The 14610-nt window shown below is 40.3% G+C and overlaps 1 protein-coding gene across 2 annotated transcripts in view; it reads left to right on the top strand.

The window, feature by feature from the left end:
- The window catches only part of LOC135224385 (surfeit locus protein 6 homolog), a 74473-nt gene that overhangs the window by 11324 nt on the left and 48539 nt on the right, over positions 1–14610 (top strand). For both annotated transcript variants that reach the window (XM_064263341.1, XM_064263340.1), the window contains 3 exons: positions 596–915; positions 1141–1264; positions 13231–13305. In XM_064263341.1, coding sequence (XP_064119411.1) covers positions 607–915; positions 1141–1264; positions 13231–13305 — 508 coding nt within the window. In that variant the 5' untranslated portion in view covers positions 596–606. The remainder of the gene's footprint in view (positions 1–595; positions 916–1140; positions 1265–13230; positions 13306–14610) is intronic.

Below are 14610 nucleotides of genomic sequence, written 5' to 3'. Positions count from 1 at the left end.
CTAATGCACATATCATTACTGTGCTACACCAGTCTCTCCAGATCTGTGTTATATTTAAGCTCTGGTATTACGCCATATTCTTTGGAAGCTTGAATTTCAAGTCAGTGACCCCTGTAGGCATGCTCCATAAAATAGAGCTCATCTTCTGAGAATATATATGTAATAATAATAGTAATCACCCAACAGAATTGCATCTCCATTTCTTTTTGAAGATAAGTAACAAACTAGCCAGATTGGATATTATAGAAAGGTTTACCATCAACACTGTGAAGCCATACCTGGCTGTTAAAGTTGGAGATATAAATAATAATTTGGGCATAGTTTTTATTGCATTTACTGCCCTCATTCATTTTGTGGGTGGTAGATTATCATAGATTGTGTAAGTTTTCTTTCAATAAATCATTATTAATAGCAAAAATTTGCTTTGTTAATCATGTCAACATCAACAAGAACTGTTACTACTACTGGTGTACAGGCAGTCCCCAGGCGTGTGCCAATAAGCAAAAACCGCCATTAACCAAAACTTGGGGATTTATGGTGCCTATTTCAGGTTTTTCTTTAAATTAATCTTTTCTTTTGTTTTACCTTCCTTCAGGTTAAAAAATAATGACAGAAGATGCTCAGGATTCATCAGCCTCCCCTACAGCAACCAGAGAGCCAATAATGAATGAAAAGTCTGTTAATAGTGATGAATTTCGTAAGCCTCTTTCTGTAAAAAAATCAGAGAAGGCTGCAAAACGTAAATTAAGTTCGGTGACTGATAAAGATGCAACGCACAGTGCACAGAAAAAAAAGAAAAAGACAGACAAACCAAAAAAGAAAAAAGAAAGTAAAGGTGAAAATGAGGATGCCTCTGAAAGTGTAGATAGTGGTTGTATAGCAGATATTTCTGGTGATGTTACGGACTGGCCTCAGGTGAGCATTTGGGAAAACATCTGTACATTGCTGTCAAGCTCATCTGATTTTTTTTAGATACATTTGATGTACTAATCTATTAATAATATTTTGTTGTGGAATACTATATGTATTTTATAGTAATATTGTGGTTATATATTTAATGATTTTGCTATAATATACAGTAATGAAACAATAATGCACCTATATATTTTAGTAATTTTTCCTGATTTGTCTGTCATTTAGGTTGAAACTGCAGTATTAGAAGAAAGAAATTATGTTCTTAGTTTACTTAGTTGGCTTCCAGATTTTGAATGGGTTGTTCCAGATTTAAAGAAACCTAAACCGTCCCCAGAAGAATCTTCTAAAGGTAAGTTGCCATTGTACTGTATAGTATTTTGAATTGTTTATAATGTTTTGCATAGTGTAAAGGTATTATGGACCTAATTGGTAAAGCTGTAGTTATGTTGTTCATGTTTTTTAAATATTGAAATTATCATGGAATATAATTTATCACACTTCACAAATCTCTGTGAATAATTTTGAGTTAGACCTGAGATACCAAAGATTCAAAAGCTAAGTTTTTGAGGTATGCTTTGAACTATTAGCTGCTTATTGACATACTACTTGAAGGCTGTCATTGGGATCTTGTTGTTGAATTTCCTGCTTTCCCTCTCATAAAGAGCTTTGTTCTTTTTTGACACTTATGTAAAGCTGGTGTTTTCATTTGTAGTATAGGTATTGTTTTGGTGGTTTCTCCAGACCATAGTTAAATTGTTTAGCAATACAGTCTAACCTCTTAAATCTGGGAACTTTGGGACCAGGTGTCACTGCCGGGCAACAGAAAATCTTTGAATATAATATACATCTCTAAATATTGAAGCACTTATAAACATAGTATCCCAAGGTAATGCCACATACAAATACCCTAGTTGCCGACTTTGCCTATTAATTGGCTAAGTTTTGACTGCTTTTTATCATTTTATTACTCATATATTTTCACAAGATCATTTTATAACATTTTCACTTTATCATTTTATGTCTTTTTATAACTCATACTGTATAATTTTCTCAAAAATAGTGTATTCTATTTAACACAACCTTCACTCCTGAGTTAGCCTAACCAAATGTCAACTAACATACTTAACTTTTCTCAGAATCTGCAGAATGTTATCGGTGACTTTCATCTCCTAATTTAATATCTACATAGTTATTGCTATTAGTTTCTTTGTCATTTATTTTGATTGTAGATGGTAATGAACACTCCGTTTTAACACCACCATCAGAACGTAAACAAATAATACCGCTATCTGTTCAGGAAAACGAACACTAAAAATTAACTAACAGGTGAAACATTTTTTAGCATAGATTGAGGTTTATGTTTGTGCTTCTTACCACTAGCATCATCTGATTTTATGGGTGGCATATCGAATGGGTAAATATATGTATAGCTATTTGAAGGAAATTATCAAAACCCTATCTTCTATAAGTCTTTCAAGCACTCTAAAAGTAAGGAATTTGCGCATTGCCATATGTCTTATTGTTTTCATTAAAAGATTTTGACTTGGTAGAGACTTCTCAAGTGGAATCTAAAGAAATATTTATTCATTTAAGGGTAATATCAAAAACATGTTTGACTTTACACATTTTCATTACTAACAATTATTTTTATAAAAGTAACTTACCAAGTAGTTACTTTGCTAATGACACGAGGCTAATCATTAGCTAAGTAATTACTTGGTCAGTATATTTATAAAACTTCATTTTATTATATAAAAATAAAATCTTTTATAAATATATATTTATAAAACTTTTTATTATAAAAATAAAATTTTTTATAAATAACTTACCAAGTAAATACTTAGCTAACAATTAGCTTCGTAAGGCTAATCATTAGCTGAGTAATTACTGGTATGTAGTATTTGTAAAACTTCATTTTATTATAATAATATAATTTTCCTAAAAACAAAAGACGTGGCAAATTTTTGCTGTCGGGAAGTTTTAAACAATACGTGGCACTGTCCTCATGGTCGCTCAACAAACTAATGGTGACTGATTCAAATTCGAGACAAACCATGGGAGTTCCCAGACCACAGAATGCCGGTGTAAGAGGTTCAACTTGAATTATGATGGTAATGTAGGTGCAGCAATTACTACTTTTAGGTGCTACTCCATGCTGATTAGGGTCTGAACCATCTTTTGGGTGCAATATTGTTGCTATGACCACAAAGTTTCTTTCAATAAGTGTTCCTGTAACCAACTTTTGTTTACTATGTTGCAAGAGTGTTAATTACCTTTTTCCATTAAGTATCACTTCGGGGTAATTCCCTGAAAGTGTCAAGTAAAATGCACTCCACCATCATTTGAATTTGCTGTGACTTAACTGTCTAGCTTGTTAGGATTAACAGTCAGGGCAGGGTAAGGAATTTTCTTGCTTGGAGGAAAGTCACGTCCTTTTTCCCTTAAATTCTGCCCCTCCTTCCTCCACCATTCTTTTTTGTTAATGTGACTCTGTGTTAGATAAGGGTTTTACTTCTTCTTCATTAAAGTGAAGCAGTTTTTTAATAGTCTGTTAACCTCTTCATTAAATGTTTGCAGTTTTAAGTTTCATACATTCAACTTCCCTGTCAGATATATACTTAGCTATAGACTCCGTCGTCCCCGACAGAAATTCAAATTTCGTGGCACACACTACAGGTAGGTCAGGTGATCTACCCGCCTGCCGCTGGGTGGCAGGAATAGGAACCATTACCATTCTTGAGCCAGATTTTCTCTGTCGCCGGGACTGGTTACATCGTTTGCTAGTTCCTCCTGACTTTGACTTTCGAATTTCATTACGCCGTTGATCTTTTGGACTGCTATTTGGTGACGTATTGGATCTCTGGTTTGGCATACGCTATTGTGGACTTTTTTTTATTTTGGATTTGGAATTTTCTCATAATGTCTGACGTTTCGATTTCGTTCAGTGTGTGTGAATGAGAGTTGTTATGTGAGACTACCGAAAGCTTTGGTAGATCCTCACACCACTTGTAAGAATTGTAGAGGGAATGTATGCTCACAATTGAATGCAAGGATTTGAATGAGGAGGAATGGAAGATGCTTGATTCCTACTTGAGAAAGTTGGAAAGGGATAGGGCTAGAAAAGCCTCTTCCAAGAGTGTGAGTAGGTCGGTCTCTAATGAGCCAGTTAGCGGGCGATTGCCTATCTCTAACCCAATTGTTTCCTCCCATACAGCTGTACCTTCTCAATTATCCGACTCGGCAAGTTCAACATCGGAAATTGCGAGTCTGAAAGCTTCACTTTTGGAAATGGAGCATAAACTAAAGGAATTAGAAGGTAAGCGCAGTGAAAGTGTTCCCAGTGAAGTGGAGGGTGCGTCTGATCGGCTCTCTCGCTCCCAGGTCTAGACCTCTTTCAAGCTCCCAAGCCCAGAGGAGAAGAAATGTCGAAAGCCGCAGGGAGGTTTCAGAGAATCCCCACCGGTCAGGCGTCCCCTCGGCAGATTCTGTAGTTGCGTCCCAGACTGCCAAGGATAGTCGTTGGAAAGACGTCCTGAAACAGTGCTTTTCTTCATCTGATTCGTCTTCGAAGAAAGGATGGAGTTCGGATAGATTATTGAGACCTTCGAAGAGATCGTGGAAGTCTCCAGTAGTTTATTCTAGCCCTGAAGAATTTCCAGAAGAATATCCTCCGGAAAAGAGGAGAAAGGAGGTTTATTCAGAAGCTCCTTCTCCTTCATCGGAGATCGAAAAAGAGGACGTAGCTAGGAAGATTTTGGAGAATATGCAAAAGCAGATATCTTCATTAGTAGGAGTGCGTAAGAAGGATCCTCCTAGGAAGAAGGATAAATTCCTTCCAATTAAAAGATCCCGTCCTATGGACCCTCTCTGAGAGCTCGGACGAGGCTCCTGCCAGGAGCCTGGCGCCAGCCAGACGTCAGGCTCCTGTCAGGCGCAAAGCGCCGTCAAGGCGAGAGGATTTGTATGAATATCTAGAAGAGCCTGAATCTCCTACTAGAAGAAAAGCGCCTGAGGCGCCTGGATCGAGGCGCAAAGCTTCTGAAACTTCAGAAGTCAGACGTAAGGCGCCTGAAACTCCTGAAATCAGATGCAAGGCGCCTGAGACTCCTGAAGCGAGAAGAAAAGCGCTTAGGACTCCTGAAATGAGACGCAAAACGTCTGGGGCGCCTGAATCTAAACTCAAGGCGCCTGAAATGAGGCGCTCGCGCCTGAAGTGCCTGAAACGAGGCGCAAAGCACCTGGAGCGCCTGAAATGAGGTGCAAAGCGTCTGGAGAGCCTGAAACGAGGCGCAAAGCGCCTGGAGCACCTGAAGCGCCTGAAATGAGGCACAAAGCGCCTGAAGAGCCTGATCTTAGGCGTAAAGAGCCTAAACCGACTGTCGAGCGCCCGAATCTCATTTCAGGCGCCTCGTTCCTGAAGCGCCTGCCATCCATCATATGACAAGCAGGTGCAAAGACTTATCCAAACTAGAAGGACCAAGCTTCAGGCGCTATGATTCGGAAGCATTACAGGCGGCCCGCGGTTAACGGCGCTATCACTCAACGGCGAATCGGTTTTACGGCGGTCGTCAAAAATATTCATTAAAAAAATAAGGCATTTTAAAGGTATCTTTACGGCACAAATTTCAGTTAACAGCGCCGCTAGCGCCGTTGTCTAACGAGTTCATACATATGTAGAAAATAGCGTTCAGACCATAAAGGTTATGCAAATTATATTAACAAATTTTATGGAGAGTTATTACGTAGCTATTAGGGTAAAATATATGCCTCTGACGCTGTTCTATGCCGAAAATATCGAGTTACATAAGTGCAAATTTAGCTATGGATGTGTCGATTCATAATTGTTCATGCTTTTGTTTAAAATGTGTGTGAAAATGTATTACGTGAAGGGCATTTTTATTTCTGTACAGAAATATGATACAAAGGCAGCTTTTGAAACTGCCCTTCACGATACCAAATACGATGTTTTTTCATGTTCTTTCTTGTAAGCTGCCGCCTGCCGCTCTTCTGAAAATATCGATTTAAAAAAAAGTGCAAATTACGATCGATGTGTCGATTTTATAAATGTTTATGCTTTTATGTTTAAAATGTGTATGAAAATGTATTACGAATAGGGTATTTTTATTTCTGTGCAGAAATATGATAAAAAGGCAGCTTTTGAAACTCCCCTTCAAGTTATCGACTACGATGTGTTTTTCAAGTTCGTTCTTGTATGCCGTGGCGGCATACAAGAGTTAAAAAAAAAAAAAAAAAAAAAGCCTTTGTAACTACGCTCCACGTTGTCAGGGGATAATTTTTCATGTTCATTCTTGTCCGCCAGTTCCGAAAAATGCATTACGTTATTTTATTAATTATGCATCTTTTCCATAAATTCTTTAAAAAGTTATACATTATTTCACTGTATCCAAGAATATTGTATGTATTCTCATATTATTGTATTTTAAAATACTACGGCAAACTTAAGCCCGTATTCCGCGGAGCGGCCAATGTTGTGGTTTGAAATCAGCTGATGAATACGAGTCTGTTTCACCATAACGCAATTCTGAGCGAATGCTCTTGCTTCTAGTTAGCATAAACGAATATCTAGATACTTGACTTATATGAGACAAAGTTATTTTTCCTTATACAGCGTTTTTTTAGGTGGAAATATTTATTGAATATGTCTCGTTGTGAATGTGAACTACTATTTTTTTCGTTAACAGATTACGTTGGCGGCATGTTTATTGCGTAAAAAATTACGTGATTCCGTTCGCAATACGTAATCCTTTATATCATCGTTATACGAACTTTACGTTATTTATCTTATATCGGCGTGAAACCAACAGTAAAATGTGTTCTTTCAAGCACAGTAGTTTTGATTAAAATTATTTTATCCCAATTTTATCTATGGTTGTGTGTGATGGCAGACGTTTACTGCAGTTTTATCCTTGTTGCCGATGTACGATAATAGTCATTAGCAGCTTGAACAGTTTTCTCAGCTTCAGTCATAATTAGGTTTAAATTTAACGGTATATTTCCCGATTGATCTTTAATCTATATTGATCTCTGATCTATAGCGAATAAAGTTATTACATTAAGATATCTCAGTTCTATTCTATACATAACGCCATTTATAACAAATACGGTAATGTTGCACTGTAGTACGATGATCGAAATACAAGCCAAACAGATGTTATCCAGTTCGGTTGTACTTAGAAAAAAAAAAGTAGTTTTCTCGTTCGGTTGTTCATGGTTGTACACGTTCACGCAACGAGTATAACGTTAAAACCATACTTTCACCATTCTCTTTTGCTGTTATTGAACTTATGTAACTAGAAGATGGATAAAGTTAGGCCATTGTAATTTGATCTCTCATAAAATCGAACTATCGTAAGACTAATGATCGTAATTTGAACACTACAGCTACCTGCACACTGTATAAACTTTATTATATCTTTACATACTCTAGACACCCACATGTACTGTACAGTAAATTCTATAGTACTATACTGCATAAATATAATTTTACTTATTGCGCCGTTGTGGGATTAGGCGCCTTTGACTGGTCTAGAGTTTCGAAAGAAGGTGTGCGGCGGCCGTAGGCTTTAAAATCGCTCAGTGTCGAAAATCGCTTGGCGTCGGTGGCCAGGAACGGAACCCCTGCCGCTAACCGAGGGCCGCCTGTATTGGAGTTTGAGGCGGACTTGGAGGCTCCTCTGGGATTTTTCTCAGGTTCAGTTTTCTCCTGACAGGGTCTCTTAGATGTCGCACAGGCGGCCGTAGCCCTTGTCAGGAGGGGCTTGATTCTGCGAAAAGGGAGAGACATTTAAGGACTTCTCCTGATAGGGACGAGAGTTGTCGCACAGGCGGCCGTCGTCCTTGTCAGGAGGGTCTTAGTGTAAAAGGGCAACATCGGCCTTCACCTGGCAGGGACTCAAGATGTCGCACAGGCGGCCGTAGCCCTTGTCAGGTTGCAGTCGGTGTTGCTACGAGCCCTTCACCTTCCCGAGAGAGGAGTCCTCCTCCAGTTGCGCACTCATCTCCGAATAAAACCCAACAAGATTTACAAGATGTCTCGGACTCTGAAGAAAATAAGGGGGCAGGTCTTACAGACTATAAGACATTGACAGCCCTCTTATTAAAAGAATTTGGAGAGTCCCCGAGTCCTGCTGCCCCTCCTTCTCCTCGGTCTTTATTTTCGAGTACGAAGACTGCAAAGTCTTCCTCCTTTTTGAAGATGCAACCGACCATCTCAATGAAGAGTGCTTTGCAGTCTTTCGGAAATTGGCTTAAAACCAAGGAGGAGGCGGGAAAGACTGTGTTTACCTGTCCCCCTTCCAGGCTATCGGGAAGGAGAGTTGGTACAATACAGGAGAATCGACAGGACTTGCTCTTCCCTCCTCTGCTGAAGCGGACTTCTCGACCTTGGTGGACTCGGCGAGGAGACACGCACTCCCATCGGCCAAAACAAGCTGGACAATGTCCCAAATGGACCATCTCCTCAAGGGAATATTCCATGTCTTGGAAGTTTTTAACTTCCTAGACTGGTCCCTTGGGGCTTTGGCCAAGAAGACGCAAGACCCTCAGTTTTTAGAGCCAGAAGTCTTGCATAGTGTGCTGGCCTGTATGGATAAGGCGGTGCAGGATGGATCGGCTGAAGTGGCATCCCTTTTCGGGGCAGGAGTATTGAAGAAGAGGTCTGTCTTTAGTTCTTTTCTAACCAAAGCAGTCTCTCCAGTACAGAGGGCTTCTCTTTTATACGCCCCTCTGTCTAAACAGTTGTTTCCTTCTCAGTTAGTGAGGGATATTTCCCACACACTTACTGAGAAGGCAACACTAGATTTGCTGGTACAATCTGCTAAGAAACCTAGACCAGTGGCTCCTGTCACGAAGAGGGAGCCAAGAACTGCCCAACAGCCCTTTCGAGGCAGCACTTCTAACCGAGCCCCAAGGAAGAGAGGAGGGGAGAAAAGAGAAAGATCTTCTATCAGAGTCCCGAGAAAGAATCCTAAATGAGGTTCCAGTCCTCCAAGCACCAGTAGGGGCCAGGCTTCTGAGATTTTCAGAAGCATGGGCTTCAAGAAAAGCCGATTCTTGGTCCCTACAAGTTCTCAAGAAAGGATACCTCATCCCCTTCAGGAACAGACCTCCATTGACGACGACACCGAGGGAGCTGTCAGGGAGATACAAAGACCCTGTAAAAAGAGATGCCCTTCTCGGGTTGGTACAGCAGATGTTGGAGAAGGAGGCCATCGAGAGAGTACAGGATCCGCACTCTCGGGGCTTTTACAATCGCCTCTTTTTGGTGCCAAAAGCCTCGGGAGGGTGGAGGCCGGTCCTGGACGTGAGTGCATTGAACCGCTTCGTGGAGAAGACAAAGTTCTCCATGGAGACATCCAATTCGGTCCTCTCTGCTCTCCGTCCAGGAGATTGGATGGTCTCCCTCAACCTTCAAGATGCTTACTTTCACGTCCCCCTGCATCATTCGTCGAGGAAATATCTTCGGTTCATGGTGCAGGGAAGGATTTATCAGTTCAGGGCTTTGTGCTCCGGCCTCTCGACAGCTCCTCAGGTGTTTACGGCGTGGATGAGGAACGTAGCAAGATGGCTACATCTGAAGGGGGTGAGAATATCGCTTTACTTAGACAACTGGCTTATAAGAGCACAGTCAAAACAACAGTGTTTGGAGGACTTGGAGATAACTCTGCAATTAGTCAGATCTCTCGGATGGAGATAACTCTGCAATTAGTCAGATCTCTCGGATTGCTCGTGAACCTCGGGAAATCTCACACGATCCCCAGCCAGACCATCGTCTATCTGGGGATTCGGATGGATTCTCGGGGTTTTCGAGCATATCCATCCCAAGAAAGGATTACGAAAGGGGTGGAAAAGATCTCGGTCTTCCTAGAGAAAGAACGAAGCTCAGCGAGGGAATGGCTCAGTCTTTTGGGCACCCTTTCGTTGCTAGAGCAGTTCGTTTCTCTGGGGAGGCTGCACATGAGACCCTTGCAGTTCCATCTAAGGAGAAGTTGGAACAGGAAAACAGGAGATCTTACTGATACCTTTCCCATAGAGGAGAGCATCAAACACCACTTGCGATGGTGGTTAGAACCTCTAAGAAGGAACGAAGGAGTGTCCTTGTCTCTTCAGAACCCTCACCTAGTGTTGTTCTCCGACGCCTCGGAGACGGGATGGGGAGCAACACTAGGGACGAAGGAGGTGTCAGGCATCTGGACGGAAGAACAGAAGACATGGCACATAAACGCAAGAGCTCATAGCCGTACACTTGGCACTGAGACATTTCGAGAACAAAGTCAGAGGCGTGGTGGTCCAGGTCAACTCGGACAACACCACGGCTCTGGCATATATCAGAAAACAAGGGGGGGGACACTCTTTCTCCCTTTACGAGCTGGCAAGGGATCTGTTGGTCTGGACGGAGGAAAGAGGGATACGGCTCCTGACGAGGTTCGTTCAAGGAGGGAGAAACATAAGAGCGGACAGATTGAGCAGAAAGAACCAGGTCCTTCCAACAGAATGGACCCTTCATTCACAAGTCTTCCAGCAACTATGGTCTCTTTGAGGGAAGCCTCAAGTAGACCTATTTGCAACGTTCCTCTCCAGAAGGATGGAGAACTTTTGCTCGTTGGGGGACGATCCCAGAGCCCTGTCAGTCGATGCCATGCTCATGAACTCGACGGGCATAGACGCATATGTTTTTCCCCCATTCAAGATGCTGGGGGAAGTAATGAGGAAGTTCGTGTCTTCGGAAGGAATGAGGATGACATTGATCGCTCCCTATTGGCCTGCAAGAGAATGGTTCACAGAGGTACAGGAATGGATAGTGGACTTCCCCAGATCTCTTCCCGAAAGGACAGATCTGCTCAAACAACCCCACTTCGAGAGTACCACAAAACACTCCACGCTCTCGCCTGACTGCCTTTCGACTATTGAAACACTGGTCAGAGCGAGAGGCTTTTCTCGCAAAGCTGCAAAAGCAATTGCGAGAGCAAGAAGGTCCTCAACCATGCGGATATACCAATCGAAGTGGGAAGTTTTCCGTAGATGGTGCAAGGCAAAGAAGCTGTCCTCCTCTGATACCTCTGTGACCGAAATTGCTGATTTTCTTTTATATTTACGGGAAGAATCTCGGCCAGCAGTGTTAACCATTAAAGGATATAGAAGCATGTTGTCTGCTGTGTTCAGGAATAGGGGCCTGAACATAGAGAATGACAAAGATCTTCATGATTTAATTAGATCATTTGAGACGACGAAATCAAGAACTTCACTCACCCCTAGTTGGAACCTAGATGTGGTTCTCAGATATCTAATGTCAGAGAGATTCGAACCTCCCGATAAAGCGTCTTTCAGAGACATAACAAGAAAATGTATTTTCCTAATAGCTCTCGCTACTGCGAAAAGAGTGAGTGAGTTGCAAGCTCTAGACTCGAGAGTGGGTTTTAAGGGAGACTCGGCAGTATTGTCTTTCAGGCCTTTGTTTTTAGCTAAAAACGAAAATCCCTCGAGACCTTGGCCTAGGACGTTTGAAGTAAAAGGGCTTTCTCAATTAGTGGGAAATGAGATGGAAAGAACATTATGCCCTGTTAGAGCTTTGAAGTTTTACTTGCAAAAGAAGAAACAGTTGCAAGGCTGCAATCAAAGCCTCTGGTGTGCTGTTAAAGACCCGAGAAGACCAATGTCAAAAAATGCTTTAGCTTTTTTTTTAGAAATGTTATAACTGAAGCTCACATGAGTTGTGATAGTGGTTCATATAAGACATTAAGGGTTAAAGCACACGAGGTACGTGCAGTTGCTACATCGTTATCGTTCAACGAGAACATGTCGATGAAGAACATCTTGGCAGCCACGTATTAGAGGTGTAACTCAGTGTTTGCCTCACATTACTTAGAAGATGTGAGAGTAACATACGAGAAATGCTTCTCTCTGGGACCTTATGTATCAGCGGATACAGTGCTGGGGAAAGGAGAGAAGACTGATCCTTAAATTTGTTTTTTATCCTTATATTTTATATAGTGTGATTTTAAAATAATTTGGTGTTGAGTTTTTAGGTTGTTTGAAAGGTGTTTGGGGATAACGCCTTTCAATCGTAAATACTAATCCACGGTTAGGATCGGGTGATCGGGATCAGTGTTGTATGTACTCCTTCGTATGCCAATAGGCATAGGTATATTGTCATGTAAGTGGATAGGACCCCAGTGACAATTGCCATCAGGTTCTGTTGAGTAAGTGGATAAGACCCCATTGACAGTCCTTTCAAGAGTTCTCAGCCATAGGGCACACCATCGCTGAAGCTTTTGAGGCGAAGCAGACTTCTAAGCATAAGCTAGGAAATCTTCTGCCTAAACAGGTAGGGACCAGGGTATTGTTAATTAACTTTTATTACCTACAACATATTTTGTTTACCTGTCCAGTCAGTAATTAGCTGTCTCTTACCCTCCGCCAAAGGTGCCAATCAGCTAAGTATATATCTGACAGGGAAGTTGAATGTATGAAAATGATATTGTTATTGTACAATAAAGTTTCATACATACTTACCTGGCAGATATATACAATTGAATGGCCCACCCAGCCTCCCCTCAGGAGACAGGTGGAAGAGAAAATCTGGCTCAAGAATGGTAATGGTTCCTATTCCTGCCACCCAGCGGCAGGCGGGTAGATCACCTGACCTACCTGTAGTGTGTGCCGCGAAATTTGAATTTCTGTCGGGGACGACGGAGTCTATAGCTAAGTATATATCTGCCAGGTAAGTATGTATGAAACTTTATTGTACTATAACAATATCATTTTTGTTCTCCTAAAATACTAAAATCCATTCCTTGGTGGTAGGTGTTTATGTTGAATCCTTAACCTATCTGTTGATTAAAAGGAGGGGCATTATACATTTAAAAAAAAAAATTATTTATAAATATATATCGATGCTCTTATGCTAGTTCTTTATCATCACTTGTTTTCATGCATAGGAGATGGATTTTAACTTCTTCAACTACAGTATATGGTTTTCCTGATGCAGTAAATGAGAATATTTTTTTCATTAATATTTACATAATTTGGATTTACACATTGGTTTGTGTTGTATGCTACAATTTTTTTGTTAAAACTTGAATCATTGTATTCCATTTGTAATTTTGTCTAATTTTTGTAAATGTTAACTACATGACCTCTTTTACCTCAAAGAGTTGTTTAGCATAGTAGAGAATATGAAGTGTATCTTGCTTTTGTATTTTAAAATGTTCTTGGTTAGAGGTGGGAAATATATAGTTAATATGTTTTTTAGATGATAGATTGAAAACATTTTCTTGATTATTCCTTTTGTTTCAGACGAAAGTAGTGGTAAAGGAAAAGCAGCTAGTAAAAAAAAGGGAGAATTTGCTGGGACGAAAGCAAAATTGCGAGGTAAGTCATTGTCATTTTTATTTTTAATAGCCTAACCCTGTAATTAGTAATGTAAATGAATGTATTATTATAATTTTTTTTATGTACGATGAAGACTGACAATCTGTGTCAAGAGGGTGTACAAGTAATGTAATTAAAATCATACAACAGTAGAGTGACACTTATCCAGAAGTAGAAGGGCCAAAAGTGGTCTAGGTAAGTAATCCTTGGCAAAAAGCATCTATTAGATTAGTCAGTCTTGCAAAAGCAATGATGAACGGTTATGAATTATAAATATTTATCACATACAAAAAAATCATTAAAAAATACAAAGGTTGGAATTGTTAAGGTTGTGTAATAAAAATAAAATTACAATACTGTACCAGTAATGATATCTGTGCTACTGAAAAACATGCCTGAGGGGCTGTTTTCTTGAACATTGGACATTTAAACACTTTGAAAGGCCAGTAAGATCCATAGAGGTGTCTGCAACATAGTTACTTCAAGCGACCTTAGATTTTTCATGAATTTTCTTGTGTATTGTATTTCATTGTATTACAAAGTCTGACAAGTATACATTCATGCGAGAAAGTTTTACAAGAAAAGTTTTCAATGTTTTTGCAAGAAAATTAGAGTTGGAAAAAATGGGCTTGCTTTGAATAGTTTAGCACAATAGTATACAGTATTGCATGTTATCAAAGCTTGCCAGCTGTTAAATGGGATTTTAAAAACCAACAGAAAGCCAGATATTTTAGAGTGACCACGGAAACCAGTTTGCGGTCAATAGCTCAACCGGCAGAGACCTTATTTTGCACTAGCACTAAATTTAGATATAACTGCCATAGGAGAGATTTGAAAGAAGTCGGTTTGAACAACATAATTTATGATAAGCTTGCCTCGGCAGGGCTACCTTCAGATTTTGTCAAGGCAAATCTCATAATATACCTGGTTGGAATGGCTTGGTTGAAGATCTGTATAAATACAAATTCACAAGAAATTTTTTTACTGTTGAAGCAAAATGGTAGCCTGAAGGAAGGACACTGTTGCTAATGAGACAGGTGAGCGTGCAGTTCAAATTTACTATTAAGCACTGCAGAATGATTGAAAAGCAACTAAGAGCTGATGCATGTCTAGAAATTTAGAATCTGGCGATTATCGTCGTTTTTGGAAAGACATTCAGTCCCTAAATCCCAAAGCTAAAAAGGTATCACAGAGAGTAGGAGAAGCCATCAGTGACAAGGCTATCGCAAGAATGTGGGGTGATCACTTCAACACTCCTGAAATACATAAATTATCAAGACTCCTGAAGGGATGTAGATAATAACC

The sequence above is a fragment of the Macrobrachium nipponense genome, chromosome 12, assembly GCF_015104395.2.
Source record: "Macrobrachium nipponense isolate FS-2020 chromosome 12, ASM1510439v2, whole genome shotgun sequence".
In the NCBI taxonomy this organism is placed as follows: domain Eukaryota; kingdom Metazoa; phylum Arthropoda; class Malacostraca; order Decapoda; family Palaemonidae; genus Macrobrachium; species Macrobrachium nipponense.
The sequence above is the reverse complement of the archived record's forward strand: the minus strand, read 5'-3'. Positions and strand labels throughout refer to the sequence as shown.